Consider the following 15,541-nt stretch of genomic DNA (forward strand, 5'->3'; position numbering starts at 1 on the left):
CATGAACGCTCACTCATTCGGGAATAATTGCAATCAATATTTATATTTACGCTCAGTGTGTCGTCATGATCTCTGTTGGAATCGTCGTCTTTCTGCTGGAAAGTTCATCTCTTTCCCATGAAGTCTTTCATTGTTGGAATGAATACTTCAGAGGCCCATTAAGAAATGTTCTCATAGAATAAATGTTTCGGCGGTTGTCAGTCTTCGCATTCAGTCGACATATATTGTAGCTGCAGACTAGAAATTAGTATGGAAGATTTGCTCTTATTCTGTCAGTATCGATAGTCTCAGAGTTTAACAACCATTACAACCTTAGCTTATACTGAAGGTACGCATGGTCTCTACTCAAACCTTAGCCCTCTCGGTAATCGAGGTACAACATGGTCAAAAGTGGGCTTCTCCAGGTGGGGTTTTTATTCGGACTGTGGAAAAGCTTTCCCATGACGCCAGATCGATGTCTGTGCTCATGGGTGCTGGCCAATGACTTAGTGAAACTTTAAACAGAAATACAATTTTAAAATCACATTACACAATTAGTTATCTTTACTCATTAATTTTATACAATAATTAGATGCAAGCTTCAGAACGGAGGCTCCTGTATAAACATAGTTATGGTAATGTTGCTGTCCCGAGGTCACAATCATAAAACAAAATGGACAGGTCGTAGCTGAGTTTTCCACCGACCGTTTCCACATTCTCCAAAACATGGATATTGTTCAGTTCTCAAGTTCTGTGATGTATTAGAAGTTCCTTTGTTCTGTGAAACTCTGACTATAATGAGGAGAGAGTCTCCTCTAGAAATGTACGAGCCGAGATAACAGAACCTGGGTGTAAGACGGAGAAAGGCACTCGCTATACTCAGAGGGCCACGTCATGACAGTAGGAAGACTTCTCTCACACAGGCCTGCCTGCATGGGGCCTACAGGATGTCTCAGGGCTGTGTCTCAAATGGTACCCTGTTCCCTGTATTGTGCCATTTGGGCTCCATACTTGCCTAAATATTAGTGTCCTGTAGATCGTACTAGAATCCATATAATTTATTTTGGAAATAATTCAGCTAAATAAAACACATGAATCCAGACTGTTTATTCATCATCATAAACGGGTCACTAATTCCACCATGGTTTCTGAGCACAAGCACTATAAAAAGCCAAACACCATCCTGAACAACACAGCCAGAGGGCAGCATACACCACACACTATATTGAACAAAAGCATATACAGTAGCTGCTCTTAAAAGTTTGCCTATTTTTACAGTCACATAGTGGTAGCGAGGCATAGCTCAAAATGCATTTAAGAACAAACACATTGCATCATATGAGAGTGGAAATTAAGCTCTAAGCAGTTATGAGTAAGTTCAGCATGCACCACTTACCGAACCTACCCTTTCATTAGCTGGGTCAAACGGGTCAAACGGGTCTCAATGCACTGTAAGGTAAGCAAATGGCGCTGAAGACATTCTCAATCTGACTTGCAAGCGCCAAGACATTGTTAAAAAAAAAAAAAACGAAAAGGGTCTTCCCAACAAGTTGAAGTAGAGACCAGCAGTAAAAAGGTAATACGTTACATTTGTTTAGATTCTTAGGTAGCCTATTATTAAGTCTGTACCAAAAGCACAAGAAATGCCACTGAAAGGGAAAACAGATTCTCAGTATCAAAGCAGAATAAGGTTCTCCTAATAGAGTGTCATACATCTCGAATCACACAGACACACTCACTCAAAATCAACACTCAAACCTTAACATCAGTAATATTGCCGTTTTACAAAACATCTTATGCGTATTCATAACCTGACAGAATATCTCAAAAGTATTCAACACATTTATAAATTAGATACATTTAACAGGTCATTTAAATAAAATGTTTATATTATGACATATGCTAGGAGGACTGTTCATAATATTAAATGGGGTTCAAAACAGACACCAGGTTCAGTAAAAAACTAAATCCACACCACATTTCTCCTTGCAGGACAGACCAAATAAAAAAAAAGCACCAAAAAAACAAATGACCGATGAATGAATATACAGCAACTGTCCCCCCCCCCCCCAACAATGCTGATTATATCAGTAAATAACATGTTGGTATGTATGGTATTGTTTGCATTTGTTCATCTGAAGTTGTGGATGTAAATCAGTGGCTGGCCAGCAGGTGGGGCTGTAGTCTGGGTCTGCAGGGGGAGGGGCTCACTGGTCCTTCCCATCATGGATCTGCTGTTGCATCTTATTCAGCATCTCCTGCATCCTCGCCAACTGCAGAGAAAGAGAGAGTGAGTGGTAATGCCATTTGTGTCTTTTCGCGCAGGACATCTTTCTATAAACTGGAGACTAGCCTGTATGGGTGATGTTACCCATAATTACCTCTTCATCTTTCATCTTGATGAGTCTATCGGTCTCCACGTCGGGGGTGGGCAGGGGCAACATGGGAATCGGGCTCTCCATTCGGTTGTCCTGCGTCAGTTTACTGAGGGGAAAACACACAGGGAACATGAATACAGAATCATACACAACGGCATGCAATATAAACAAAACTAAAGACAAATCTCAACACCAGCAATAAACCAAGCTACTCATACTGTCTTTTGTATTCTCTCTGACCTCTACAGTAATAAATAAATAAATAAATATATACACGTGCATGCAAGCACACACACACCTGGTCATGTCCTGTATACACTGCGCTCTGTAGTTCTCATAGTGCATGTCACAGGTCACGTCTTTGAGGTCGTGCATGTGAGAGCGGATCAATATGTTCCTCAGCTTCACAAAGTCACAGTGAGACTGGTTCTCCACTGAAACACAAAACAGACAAACTGGGTCATATTATACTGACATGATTTGCTAAGATAAAACATTCCTTCTGTTGTATCCACCAGAACTGATGCACTATGTAATATTAGGGACATGGATTTCTACTTGACCAAGTGTTCTGAGCAAGAAAACTCCTGAGCCTTATCATAATGCTTTGGTTGAGACATAGCGATAGTTGGTCGTTTTTCATAGTTTGATTTAGTAATTTTTCCTTCAAAAATGGTCATATGTGAGGAAAAGCATGCTCTACCGTGCAACTTAAGAGTCAAAGCCTTGAGTAATATTGTTATGTCCTCAATTGTTGTCACCCACCTTCCACAATGCCCCATGGGTAAAGTCTCCCTCTTACTCTCTGGCCCCTGGCCTCAACCACAGTGTTACTGCCAATCACTGCAAACGGACAGCACTCCTACGCACACACAGGATTTGGCATGATAGATTGACAAGGGATGGTTGAGTTTAGTGGTCTCGTTCCACTTGTAGATGTCTTATTGATGTTCAGTCTTCAGGCTCCAGCTGTGTGTCTCACCTTCAGTTCTTTGTCCAGTTGTTTAAACTCCTCGTCCTCATCAGAGTCACACTCTGGGAACTGGTACACCTTAATGCCAAATCTCTCAATCTCATCACGGACCTACACACACACACACACACACACACACACAGCACTGGGTGAGACATTGCTTGGAGGGGGAGTGCAGAAGCTCTGAGGGAGTTGCTCTTAACTAAACCAAATTAAAATGGCTAACTTCCCAACGTTCCTGCAGCCAGCCTTACCGTCATAACGCGAGACATGATTCAGCAGTTGCAGTCTGTCTGCTCTGATGGACTCACCCTGTCTTTGAGTTTCTTGATCTCGCTGGGAGTGAGACAGTCAGCCTTGGCGATGAGAGGAACCACGTTCACCTTCTCATGGAGAGCCTTCATAAACTCCACATCTACTGGACGCAGTCTACAAGGGATAGGAGGAAACAACCTGGTCAGTGTGTGTGTGTGTGTGTGTGTGCGCCATGGAGGAAAAGCGACACACTGACTAGGTTGAGAATTATAACAGTGTTTGTGATTGAGTTGTATTGGTGCGGTTTACATAGGATCCTAAAGGTATATCCTCCTCCTGTCATCACACTCAGGATGTTTTATTACGATCTAGTCATCACAGCTATACCGGTCATTAGCTCATCACATTCCTCTGTCTGTGTATGCTTGTTACCCATGTCCAAATGGAGGTATGAAGTAGAGGCAGCAGTGGACTCTGTTGTCCTGGATGTTCTTCCTGTTCAGTCCACTCTCGTCCCTGAAGTACTGCTCAAACTGCTGGTCAATGTAGTCGGTGATGGGCTTCCAGCTACACTCACACACGGCACAATCAGTCAAGGCTTACAGGAACAACATACAAGATTCATTGCCGCCATTATTCCTATTTTAGGTCAATCTACTAACCCATACAGAAGCCGTACCCCTTTCCTGCAGTCAAAATGACCAAATCACCCTCTAGTGGCCTCATGGCTAGAATGTTATTCATTTAAAAAAAATGTCAAGCTGAAAATCAGGTGTTTCTATGTCAAATGGTTTCATTGCATTAGTGTTCTGGGATGTATATAATTAAGCAATAAGGCCATTGGGAGGTTTGGTATATGGCCAGAATATCACGGCTAAGGGCTGTTCTTATCCACGACGCAACACAGAGTGCCTGGATACAGCCCTTAGCTGTGGTATACTGGCCATATACCACAAACCCCCCAGGTGCCTTATTGCTTTTATAAAACTGGTTACCAATGTAATTAGAGCAGTAAATATTTATTTAAAATAATAAAATGGGGGTATACTGTCTGATATTCAATGGCTTTCAGCCAACCAGCATTCAGGGCTCGAACCACACAGTTTATGAAGTGTAATATTGGGATACAATCTCAAAATGTAATAGATTTGAACTCTATATATGACATGGTACAGGTGTCTTCTTTTTAAGCCCACAACCCATGTGTGTGAGGTGTATACTTCTGTTTCAAAGTAGATTTGTTTAAGACTTCCAAGAATCCCCTGTGTGACCTTGATTTAGCCCACTGCAGTAAAAGGTTAAAGAGTCTGTAGGACAGGACAGGATTAGTAGAGGACCAGAGAGGGCTCACCATTCATTGTTGTTGACAGCGTCTCCAAAGCCCGGTGTGTCTACAATGGTCAGCTTCAGCTTCACTCCTTTCTCCTCAATGTCCACTGTGTGCTTAATGATCTCTACTGTCTGGTTGATACGCTCTGAGAAAGGGAAGGCGAGAGGTAGAGATGGAGGGAGGGAAGAGAACCTCTGATGAGATGGCATTTTATTTAGCTGTTGACGTTTGAAGGTGTGTGTGTGTGTGTTTCTCACCCTCAGCATTGAGAAGTTTCCTGTCCTTGTACAAGTCTGTGAGGAACAGGCTGTTGACCAGAGTAGATTTCCCCATACCAGACTCTCCTGTAACATGACAAACATACAGCATTAAAGAACATGTTTCTAACAGTCAGCAACACACACACAGCCAACACTAACTGATTTTCTACCCCTTTTTCTCCCCAAATTTCGTGGTATCCAATCGGTAGTTACGGTCTTGTCTCATCGCTGCAACTCCCGTATGGACTCGTGAGAAGGTTGAGAGCCGTGCGTCCTCCGAAACACGACCCAACCAAGCCGCACTGCTTCTTGACACAATGCCCACTTAACCCTGAAGCCAGCCGCACCAATGTATCGGAGGAAATACTGTACACCTGGCGACAGTGTCAGCGTGCATTGCGTCCGGCCCACCACAGGAGTCGCTAGTGCGCGATGGGACAAGAACATCCCTGCCGGCCAAACCTCCCCTAACCCGGACGAAGCTGGTACAATTGTGCGCAGCCCCATTGGTCTCCCGGACGGGGCCGGCTGCGACAGAGCCTGGATTCTAATAACCCAGAATCTTAGTGGCACAGCTAGCAACTGCGATGCAATGCCTTAGACCACTGCGCAACTCGGGAGGCCAAAGTGAACATTCATGAACACACACTAAGTAATTCATAGCACTGGGTCATTTTACTTTAAGAAGGCTACAATCAATACTTTCACTGACCGGCGACCATGAGGGTGAAGTCAAATCCCTTTTTCACTGACTTCCTGTGCACCTGGTTAGGGAGGGTAGCAAAACCCACATACTGCTTCTCCTGAGCGAGAGAGAGAGCGAGAAAGAGAGAGCAAGATCAGTTCAAAGCAACATTTCCAAGAGCTGAATGAGTGCAAAACTACCATTGAAATTAAAATACAATTGAAATTTAAACTCCACCCACCATGCTACAATTACAGTTTGGAGAAATCCATTGACAATAGGAGGAAGGGAAAGGGGGGAAATGCATTCATAACATTCCATTTTGAAATCTCGAAGACCTGGCGCTGTGCTTTTTCCACACACAGTGAGAGAAAAGTATGACGGATCTATGACTTTGCCACTACACAATGGAGTGCACAGCTGTCTATCTGGCAGCTCTCCCCATCCCCTTCTGACAGCATTCACACATCATCCAAAGCTGCTCCTTACTCTGCCCCTACAAAACTGAAGACTCACACACACACACACCCTTGCCAGTCTACCAAGGCCAGAGTCTGGCAGCCAACAGAGGCTGACAGAGGCTGTATTGACCAGACCTGAATGGTCCTTTTTAAACCCAAAAACAAACACACATGCCAAAGAAATACTCAGTCAGGGTCTATTATAAGTTGTCATATGCATTTCCGACAGCCCCTGGGGCACCGCTTAACTAACCACACATACACACAGCATGCATAGACATGGAATAGAGCCAGGGCTTAAGTCACACACAGAGAACACGGAAATCTACAGCGCTGGATTCATAACCTATGAGGAATCATACAAACTTCTGGTTTACTTCTAGGGTGTGTGTGGGAACACAAATCCCACAGACAGAACAAACAAACTATCCATAAAATCTGTCATGAACCCATCAGGACATGACATAAGACAACAGTATGTCCTACACACCTCCATACTAACATGACATGTTAGAGACAGAGAAAGGTGTTTTTATGAGAGTTAACTGACGTGAGTGTGTGAGACATTGACCCCGCTCTCCCTTCCCTTTCCTCTCTCCTCAGTGTCCCTCTATCCCCTCTCTCGCCTGTTCCAGATTATTTACCTTCTGCCTGGAGGTTCTGACTCGAGGGCAAAGCAAGCGTTCCACCAGTTTCTCCTGCAGCATGATAGCATCCATACCAAGCCAACACCACACCAATAGGGGAAATGTTTTCCAACAGAAGACAAAAACAGAGCAACCTCTTCACACGCAGCCAGAACGCTTCTCTTATGCACCCTCTACTCCTCTGTAATCCTCCGTTCGTCCACACTCGTCTTTCCTGTTATGTCCTTTGTTCCTACTCCTTTGTTCCTACTCCTTCTCTCCTCATCTCCCTTTATTTCCACCCTTTCTCCTCTGCCCCACTGCTCCCTGTTCAGACAGGTAGGGAGGAATACTGTCAGAGAGAGAGAGAGCTAATGGGGGGGGGGGGGGGGGGTGTTGACAAGAGGAAATAAAATGGGAGAGAGAAAGGTAGTAAGAGGTAGCAGTTTAGGGGAGGAAGCGAGGGATGGGGGAGAGTGAGGGGCGGGGGGGGGGTGAAGGCATAAAAGACATTCATTCATTCACCCCGTTGTCCCTCCCCCTTTTCGACCGTTAGATAAATAAAGCACTGACTGCTACAGTAACGACCTATAGCAGCCCAGAGCGAGAGAGCGCGAGAGACAGACAGGAGGGCTAAACGATCTAGCCCATATCGGACCATAATAGTGATCATTTGTCAAAGAACAACACAGTGTCCTTTAACAGAGATACAAACCCTCTGTGTGGTTCAAGTGTGGACTTGTACGAGTCAGTAACTCGTCACACAGAGCTTAGTGAAGCTAGTAGGGACTCTCAACCCACCCCTGGGATAACACTAGCCAGAGATGAATGATAAAATGAAGAACCTAGTCAACGTCTAGACTGCACATCAGCCATGCACCAAGTCATGTAGCGGTACCAGAGTGGTACCAGAGGCCCAACTACTCCAAACACTGTGAAACAAGACAGGGCGTGGTGAACAATTGTTGCCAGATGTTGGCCTACGGTGTGTGTGGGTGGGCTCAGTGGTGGGTTCAGGACAGGACACAGGTTTCAGGACAACTGGAGCTCAGAAACCTATGATACCCCAGACAGAATGGGCAACATCTACAGAGGACATTCTAACTACTAATCAAGCTCTTGAATAGCTGTATCAGATGTATTAGTGCAGGGTTGGAACGAAAGCCTGAACACACTGTGGATCCCAAGGACCTTTCTTCATGGGACGTCTCCAGAAGCTGTAATACCAAGCTAATTCACATGAGGGAGACAGAGCTTTTATTTAAAAAATGGTCTTTAACCTCTATTTAATTAGGCAAGTCAGTTAAGAACAAATTTCTTATTTACAATGACAGCCTACCCCAGCCAAACCCGGACGACACTGGGCCAATTGTGCGCCACCCTATGGGACTCCCAATCACAGCCGGATGTGATACAGCCTGGATGTCTCTTGCACTGAGATGCAGTGCCTTAGACCGCTGTGCCACTTGGGAGCCCAGCTTAACATAACAGGGTACAGTACATTATGAAGGCATTGGCAGCAGAAATGTTCTTTACTATATAGCCAGGCTAATGTTTTTGAGGAAGAGATAGGAACACACATCAGATACTAGCAATTGAAGGAAAACTTGAATCCCCCCTCTTTTGTTTCTCTCTCAAGAGTCATCTGAATAGAACAGAGGTCCTAGAGTGACATCACAATATACTCCTTCAGGCCCCTCCCTCTTTCGCTCAGTGGCCAGCTGTCCCTCTAGTAGGTCACTGCACCTTGAGCTCTCTCACTCAACTTCACACACACACCGACACAACCTGATGCACGTGCACACACGTAAACATACACACATGGATACAGCTGACATCATCAGTTTAATAAAGCACATCCTATGGACAGTGTTTAAGGGAGGCCATGTGGAAGCCACTTTTCAGGGACACAGTCAGGCAGTAATAACCATCTCCAGCCAATCCATTACCTCCTGTGTCTGTCTGTCCTGACCTCTGTGGATGAAATATGATCGGAGAAACCAGTAAGCTGTCTGTCTGCTGCGACTATCACACTGTATGCTTCCCAAATGGCACCCTATTCCATTTATAGAGCACTACTTTTGACCAGGGCCCATTGGGACACAACCACAGATACCTTGGGCTCTGCTAATGTGTTATTAGGGGCTAGTCAGTCAAAACATTCCACAATGTGAGGTGCTGGGTATTAAACGTTGACAGCCATCGGAGGCCAAGCCCAGTCCTCCTGATGACAGACACACACACACACACACACACAGCTGACCGCAACTAGAAGTCAAATATATATACACAGTCTGAATTCTCAGTGACTTCCTTCCCTTTAGAGAGACACACAGCCTTCGTGCTGGGTCCAGAGGCACGGATCCAGAGATCAATCAGTCACACAGATGCACTGGTCTACTTGTTGACTGTTGGTCTTTCAGGAAGCTCTTCTGAAAAAGGCCACAGCAGTAAACTACACACCTATTACTGTGGACAAGTACGCAAATACATAAACACTCGTGCCACACACACACACCTCCAGAGACAGAAGATGTGGAGAGGATGCAGTCTGTGACATAGATATAAAGAGAGGTGACCTTTCCTGAAGACATCTCAGTCCTGCCCAACCATGCCTTTACACACAATTAAGTCCAAAAGCAGAAATAAAACTGTGGCAGTGTGTTAAGACCAAAGATGCGTACAGAGAAAGAGAAAGGGGGAAAAGACAGGGAATGACAGTTGAATTTGAAAGATTGAGAGACTGAAAATGAGAATGAGTGTGAGAGAAAGAGGCTCTTTGGACCCCCATCCCCCCATCCGTAGTGTTTGTTCTACTTGGAGACGTGAGTCTCTGGGTGCTAGGCTCTTCAGCATGCTAATCTAACAGCGTGTAATTGGCCTGGCAACAATAGGCCTTCTAAAGAACACTTGGCTAGCATAGCGTAGCCTAGCGTTAGCGTCTGTCCATTCAGCAAAACAATAGGCTCTTCCACAGCCTAGCTCCAAATGGACCCGTAGCCCATCCTTGTAAGCACTTCAGTAGATCTCTAAAGACCCATCAGATCACAAGGTGTAACTGTTAGCCACCACATACATTTGGAAAGTATTCATACCTCTTGACTTTTTCCACATTGTTAAGTTACAGCCTTATTCTAAAATTGATTAAATTGTCCCCCCCTCCCCAATCTACACACACTACCCCATAATGACAAAGCAAAAACATGTTTAGAAAGTTTTGCAAATGTGTAAAAAAAAATGAAATATCACATTTACATAACTATTCAGACCCTTTACTCAATACTTTGTTGAAGCACCTTTGGCAGTGATTACAGCCTCAAGTCTTCTTAGGTATGACACTACAAGTTTGGCACACCTATATTTGGTCCCATTCTTCTCCGCAGATCCTCTCAAGCTCGGTCAGGTTGGATGGGGAGCATCGCTGCACAGCTATTTTCAGGTCTCTCCAGAGATGTTCAATCAGGTTCAAGTCGGGCACTGGCTGGGCCACTCAAGGACATTCAGAGACTTGTCACGAAGCCACTCCTGCATTGTCTTGGCTGTGTGCTTATGGTCGCTGTCCTGTTGGAAGGTGAATCCTTCACCCAAGTCTGGAGGTCCTAAGCGCTCTGGAGCAGGTTATTTTCAAGGAACTCTGTACTTTGCTACGTTCATCTTTCCCTCGATCCTGTCGAGTCTCCCAGTCCCTGCCTCTGAAAAACATCCCCACAGCATGATTTCCTCCAGACGTGAAGGCCAAAGAGTTCAATCTTGGTTTCATCAGACCAGATAATCTTTTTTCTCATGATCTGAGAGTCCATTAGGGGCCCTTTGGCAAACTCCAAGTGGGCTGTCATGTACCTTTTACTGAGGAGTAGCTTCCGTCTGGCCACTACCATAAAGCCCTGATTGGTAGAATGCTGCAGAGATGGTTGTCCTTCTGGAAAGTTCTCCCATCTCCACAGAGGACCCCCGGAGCTCTGCCAGAGTGACCATCGGGTTCTTGGTAATCTCCCTGACCAGGGCCCTCCTCCCCCAATTGCTCAGCCAGCTCTAGGAAGAATCTTGGTGATTCCAAACTTCTTCCATTTAAGAATGACGGAGGCCACTGTTCTTGGGGACCTTCAATCATGTCTCGGTTCTCTACGGACAATTCCTTTGACCTCATGGCTTGGTTTTTTCTCTGACGTGCACTGCCAACTGTGGAACCTTATATAGACAGGTGTGTGTGTGCGCGCCTTTCCAAATCATGTCCAATCAATTGAATTTCCCATAGGGGAACTCCAATCAAGTTGTAGAAACAGCTCAAGGATGATCAATGGAAACAGGATGCACCTGAGCTCAATTTCAAGTCTCATAGCAAAGGGTCTAAATACATTGTTTTTTTTTATACAAATGCAACAACAAAAAATCTCAAAAACTGTTCTCTTTGTCATTATGGGTTATTGTGTATAGATTGATGATGAAAAAAATGTAATTTAATCAATTTTAGAGTACGGCTGTGAGGTAACAAAATGTGGATAAAGTCAAGAGGTCTGAATACTTTCCGAATGCAGCGTATGATCATTTCAGATCTACATGAATTGCCGAGGCGGGAATGGGACAGGGGTTTAAAAGTGGGGGAATAGAGGGACACTGCATCGGCCCATTCAGCAGCAAGGAGCTGGTCACCAGGGAGTCCCCCAGGATACAATACAGTGGAAAGTAAAGAGATATTGCGTCACAGGTACTGGGAACTAGACATTCCTGCAGACGAGTGGCAGAAAACAAGTGTTCACACACTGATGACCTTTATTGTGTTTGCCAAGGACAGGTTTAACTGGGCATGCCATAATGACAACACATTTTTATTATTTCATTATCAGATAATGTTTGGTAATGTCCTCTAAACGAGGCAGAATCTGTGTTCAGCGTTTATCAGCTCAATTTGCACCACCATAGTAAGAAGGTTCCGCTTCCTAATGGTCCATTATATGGCTTTCATTCATCTTACAGTTGTCAGTTAAGCATCTTTCAAAATTCCTCAAGGGAGCTTTTCTTCCCACAGTAGGAGGTAAAGGTAGTCCTCTAATTCTCCTTATCATTAGAACTTAGCTCCCAAATCTCTGATTCCTCGCCCCGTAACATCTAATCTCCAAGTTATCGAGGTCACCCAAACTCTTCATTCTTGAAAATGGGTTTGGAATCCTTCTATCTGGGTCAGGCATGGGTTATTTTCAACAGCTTTTTAAATGCCTACCCAAAGGCTGAGACATGGCAAGCTGTACAGGGAGAGAGGGAGACCTGGGGTTAGAGATAAACTTGTTATTCACGTGTGTGGTTGTGAACTCCCTCTCTTAACTCTCGTTCTACTGGATCATTGGCATTGCATACATGTTTTCAGCATGACAACGACATCAGATGCCAGAGAGCAGAAACATTTCAGTTTAGATAAAGAACAAAGACAAACACACAGAAGACACTCAGGAGAGTTGAAAGTTGAGCTAACAGGTCAGGCAATTTACTGTAAACAACCATAAACAGATAGGGGCCTTTTCTATTAAAAGTGCAATGCGAATCTAGCTGAGGGTGTGGTAGGAAAATACATTTGGAGTGCTGTACAGAGTGCCAGTAGGAACATGGTAATGAATCAAAATAGGCTTGGAATTCCCATGACAACCATGAATGGATGGCCTCGGCTGATAAATACATAGTGTAGGTTAGTATTCACACAATCTTTTCAATCAGAAACTCTGAGGCGCGTGTGTTCATAGGTAGCTAAGTTAATGAGTACATCTTTCCTCACGCCTGATTTAGACCTGAGAAACCATGCCATGCGAGTATACGGGTGCCAAGGAGAACTATAGATTCCACAGCATCGTAGATCTGTCATAACTGGGTGTCGTTAAATCTACGCCGAAACGCGTCAATCATCCTGAGGAATTGCGGATAGGTTCCTCTCCCAGCGTCTCAGAGTGAGGAAAATTGATAAAATTGTTCCCTAGCAACGTACCAGCACACCAGACTGTGATTGGCAGGCCCAGTTTGGTGAAGCATAAGAGAAAGATGCTTCCAAGAAACAATTATCATAGCAGGAGGAAAGAAAGAGGAGGGCAAAGGGGGATGAAGGGCTTGATTTGAATGTGATTTACCCAGACTATCCTCTGCATCTCCCTCATACACACACCCTGGCCATGACCCCACTCTGAGGGTCTCAGGTGGAGTGGGATGTGCAAAAAACACATTTCCATTTCATACTACACACTTGTACATGTGTGAAACAGGACAAATATAAGCACCCCCTATCAGACCTTTTGACTGACACACACACCAGGTTAGTCCCTCTCACTATCCAAGAAACCACTCCCCCTAAGCACCCGGCCAGGTCAGGCAGAGTGTGTGGGTGTGCTGTGGCAACAGACATGCTACTTGAATATCTCCAACACAGTTTTGCATCGCACAAACAGTATGATAAAATCTCAGCAATATAAAAAAAAAGAGAAAAGTTCTTACAGGGAAAAACAATTGAAGAAATTCCTTGGGGGACACGCACCCACGCTGAACATTTCCAAATCCACACACAGGCCATTGCTACTGTATTAACTGCACTGTAGTAATCAAGGTCAAGGTCTTCGAGCGAGGTTCATTCCGCAATGCTGCCCATGTGATTTCACAGGCTTACTGAAAATCTATCTGCAGCAAACCCAGCTTACAGCTCAAACAATAAGAATTATGTCTGCTTGCAGTATGTGTGAACACCAGAAAGATCAGCAAGGACCAGTGGACCAACGGGAGCCATAGCCTCTGAATGACCATAACACTATACTGTCAACAAGGTCAGGATATAGAAGCCTTACAATGTGTTTCGCAATTAGCTTTGACTGAGATAGACGTCTGCTAACATTATGCCTTTAGTTACCATTGCTGCATGCTGCCTACTTACAATGTAGCTACACAAGGTTCCAGCAACAACCTTCGAACAGAACAGCATCTAAAGCTTCTGTCATCATCACCCCCAGAGCAAAGAGAGAGGAGATCGATACACCTGAGACTCAGTGTGCTGCTGGTCTCCCACCAAGCTACACCTGAGCTACATACGGACACACACAGGGCTCACTCAAGGAAATCTATAAAATTGCAAGCAACCCCGGGATTACAGAGGGAAAGACCAATAGGCTTTCCAGTAACTATAGGGAGCGGGTCACTTTCACACCCACAACAAGTGGCTTGCCTAGAATGATGCATGGATGCCCGAGGATGAGAGGCGAGCCCTTGGGTACCACTCGCTGCGTATGCATCTTGTGTCTGTATGCATAAATGACATCTTATCCTTCTGGCTGTGTGATGCTCACTCTACCCTGTATTGCGGTGGCAAGACAACAACAGTAGTAATCTTTAGGGCATCGGAATGATGATGCAGCTCACGTTTGCTAGGCCAAGGCTTGCTACGTAGGCCATCTAGGCTATATGACGCCATACGAAGCGAATTTGGGGGAAAAAACTGAGTGTCTAGGCTACCACGCTTGATATGAAATATGATTCTATGTATCGCCTAAAAGCCTAGACCTACATCAAAAGCGTTGAACACAGATAACAATTGTGTACATATTTTTTTAAGAGAAATAGGAATAAACGTTGTCCTTACCTCAACTGTCTCGTCTGTTGGTCATTGTGGGGGATGAAACACAGGTGGAGAGATGCAGAACGACGCCCATAGAGAATTTAGAAGGCGAGAGAGACCGACAGAGAAAAACAATCATTGAAATGGACCGCGTTATAATTGCCTTTATGCATAATCGTAATTATTATCCTTATGCTTACCCGATTTGATCGGGATACGGCTCTTGTATCGGATGTTGGTCGTCATTTTCGCCGCTCTACTCCCCTCGGTGTCGCTTCAGAACGGACGGACTGCTCGATAAACGCACGCGTCCGTTCCTTCTCCGCGCTACCACAGCAGCCAGACAGGTTGTGGGAGAGGGTGTTGCAATATCGTGCAGAACCCCGCCCTCATCTATGTGGTACCCAATCGTGGATGGAGAGGTTTCCTATGATCTTACTTGTCCATATCATCAATAATGTATGCAGCTTCCATAATTAATGCTGTTCAAACTTCTCACTCATGTTTGAAATCTTAATTTTTCGACATCTAGACATGCACCAAGTATAAGGGAATAAGACTGTGGCATGCTTCCTATCCATGCATCATTCTGTGATATCAGCTTTTCACCATTTAGCAACACTGCTACACCAACCTCCACAGCAGCTTCTTATCTAGTGTTTTCAATTTGATAGAGGTCTAGAAGGCTTGACAACTAGAAACCTTCGTCTCCATTCAATCCCATTGCCTTTGTTTTTCTACATGACCACTCAAATGCACATCATCATACCTATGACCTGTAAACAAAGCACTCTGACAACAAGTGTGTATCTATGGAAACTGTATTTCTGAAAATGGAGTACAAAAGTTGAGACACTACTAAAAAAACGTTTCAAGCACAGTTAGGTTAATTACGGTGTTTCCCAAATTAAGTCCTAGGGACCTTAAGGAGTACACGTTTAGCTTTTCCCCCTAGCATTACACAGCTGATTCAAATAATTAAAGCTTGATGAGTTGATTATTTGAATCAGCTGTG

The 15,541-nt window shown here is 44.5% G+C and overlaps 1 protein-coding gene across 2 annotated transcripts; it reads right to left on the reverse strand.

Annotated features, from left to right (window-relative positions):
* Positions 1-1,070: 1,070 nt before the first annotated feature.
* Positions 1,071-15,476, reverse strand: LOC109881283 (septin-5). Of its 2 annotated transcripts, XM_020473445.2 has the most exons (12): positions 14,727-15,476; positions 14,551-14,564; positions 5,888-5,978; positions 5,173-5,259; positions 4,937-5,060; positions 4,018-4,152; positions 3,642-3,759; positions 3,340-3,441; positions 3,123-3,219; positions 2,656-2,791; positions 2,361-2,463; positions 1,071-2,252 (listed from the first exon to the last, which is right to left on the reverse strand). In XM_020473445.2, exons 1-12 carry the CDS (start codon positions 14,770-14,772, stop codon positions 2,187-2,189), a joined length of 1,119 nt encoding a protein of 372 aa, XP_020329034.1. In that variant the 5' UTR covers positions 14,773-15,476; the 3' UTR covers positions 1,071-2,186. The 2 variants fall into 2 exon arrangements, with proteins under 2 accessions (XP_020329034.1, XP_031660518.1); XM_031804658.1 differs by lacking the exons at positions 14,551-14,564; positions 14,727-15,476 and adding an exon at positions 6,966-7,259.
* Between the last annotated feature and the right edge of the window lie 65 nt (positions 15,477-15,541).

The sequence above is a fragment of the Oncorhynchus kisutch genome, linkage group LG3, assembly GCF_002021735.2.
Source record: "Oncorhynchus kisutch isolate 150728-3 linkage group LG3, Okis_V2, whole genome shotgun sequence".
In the NCBI taxonomy this organism is placed as follows: domain Eukaryota; kingdom Metazoa; phylum Chordata; class Actinopteri; order Salmoniformes; family Salmonidae; genus Oncorhynchus; species Oncorhynchus kisutch.

Excerpts from the sequence above, each read along its gene's own strand:
- LOC109881283 (XM_031804658.1), bottom strand. The coding sequence starts at position 7,040 with ATGGATGCTATCATGCTGCAGGAGAAACTGGTGGAACGCTTGCTTTGC. Across the intron at positions 2,464-2,655 it reads TGTATACAGGACATGACCAG|TAAACTGACGCAGGACAACC; the intron begins GTGTGTGTGTGC and ends TTTTCCCCTCAG. Across the intron at positions 2,253-2,360 it reads TCAAGATGAAAGATGAAGAG|TTGGCGAGGATGCAGGAGAT; the intron begins GTAATTATGGGT and ends CTTTCTCTGCAG.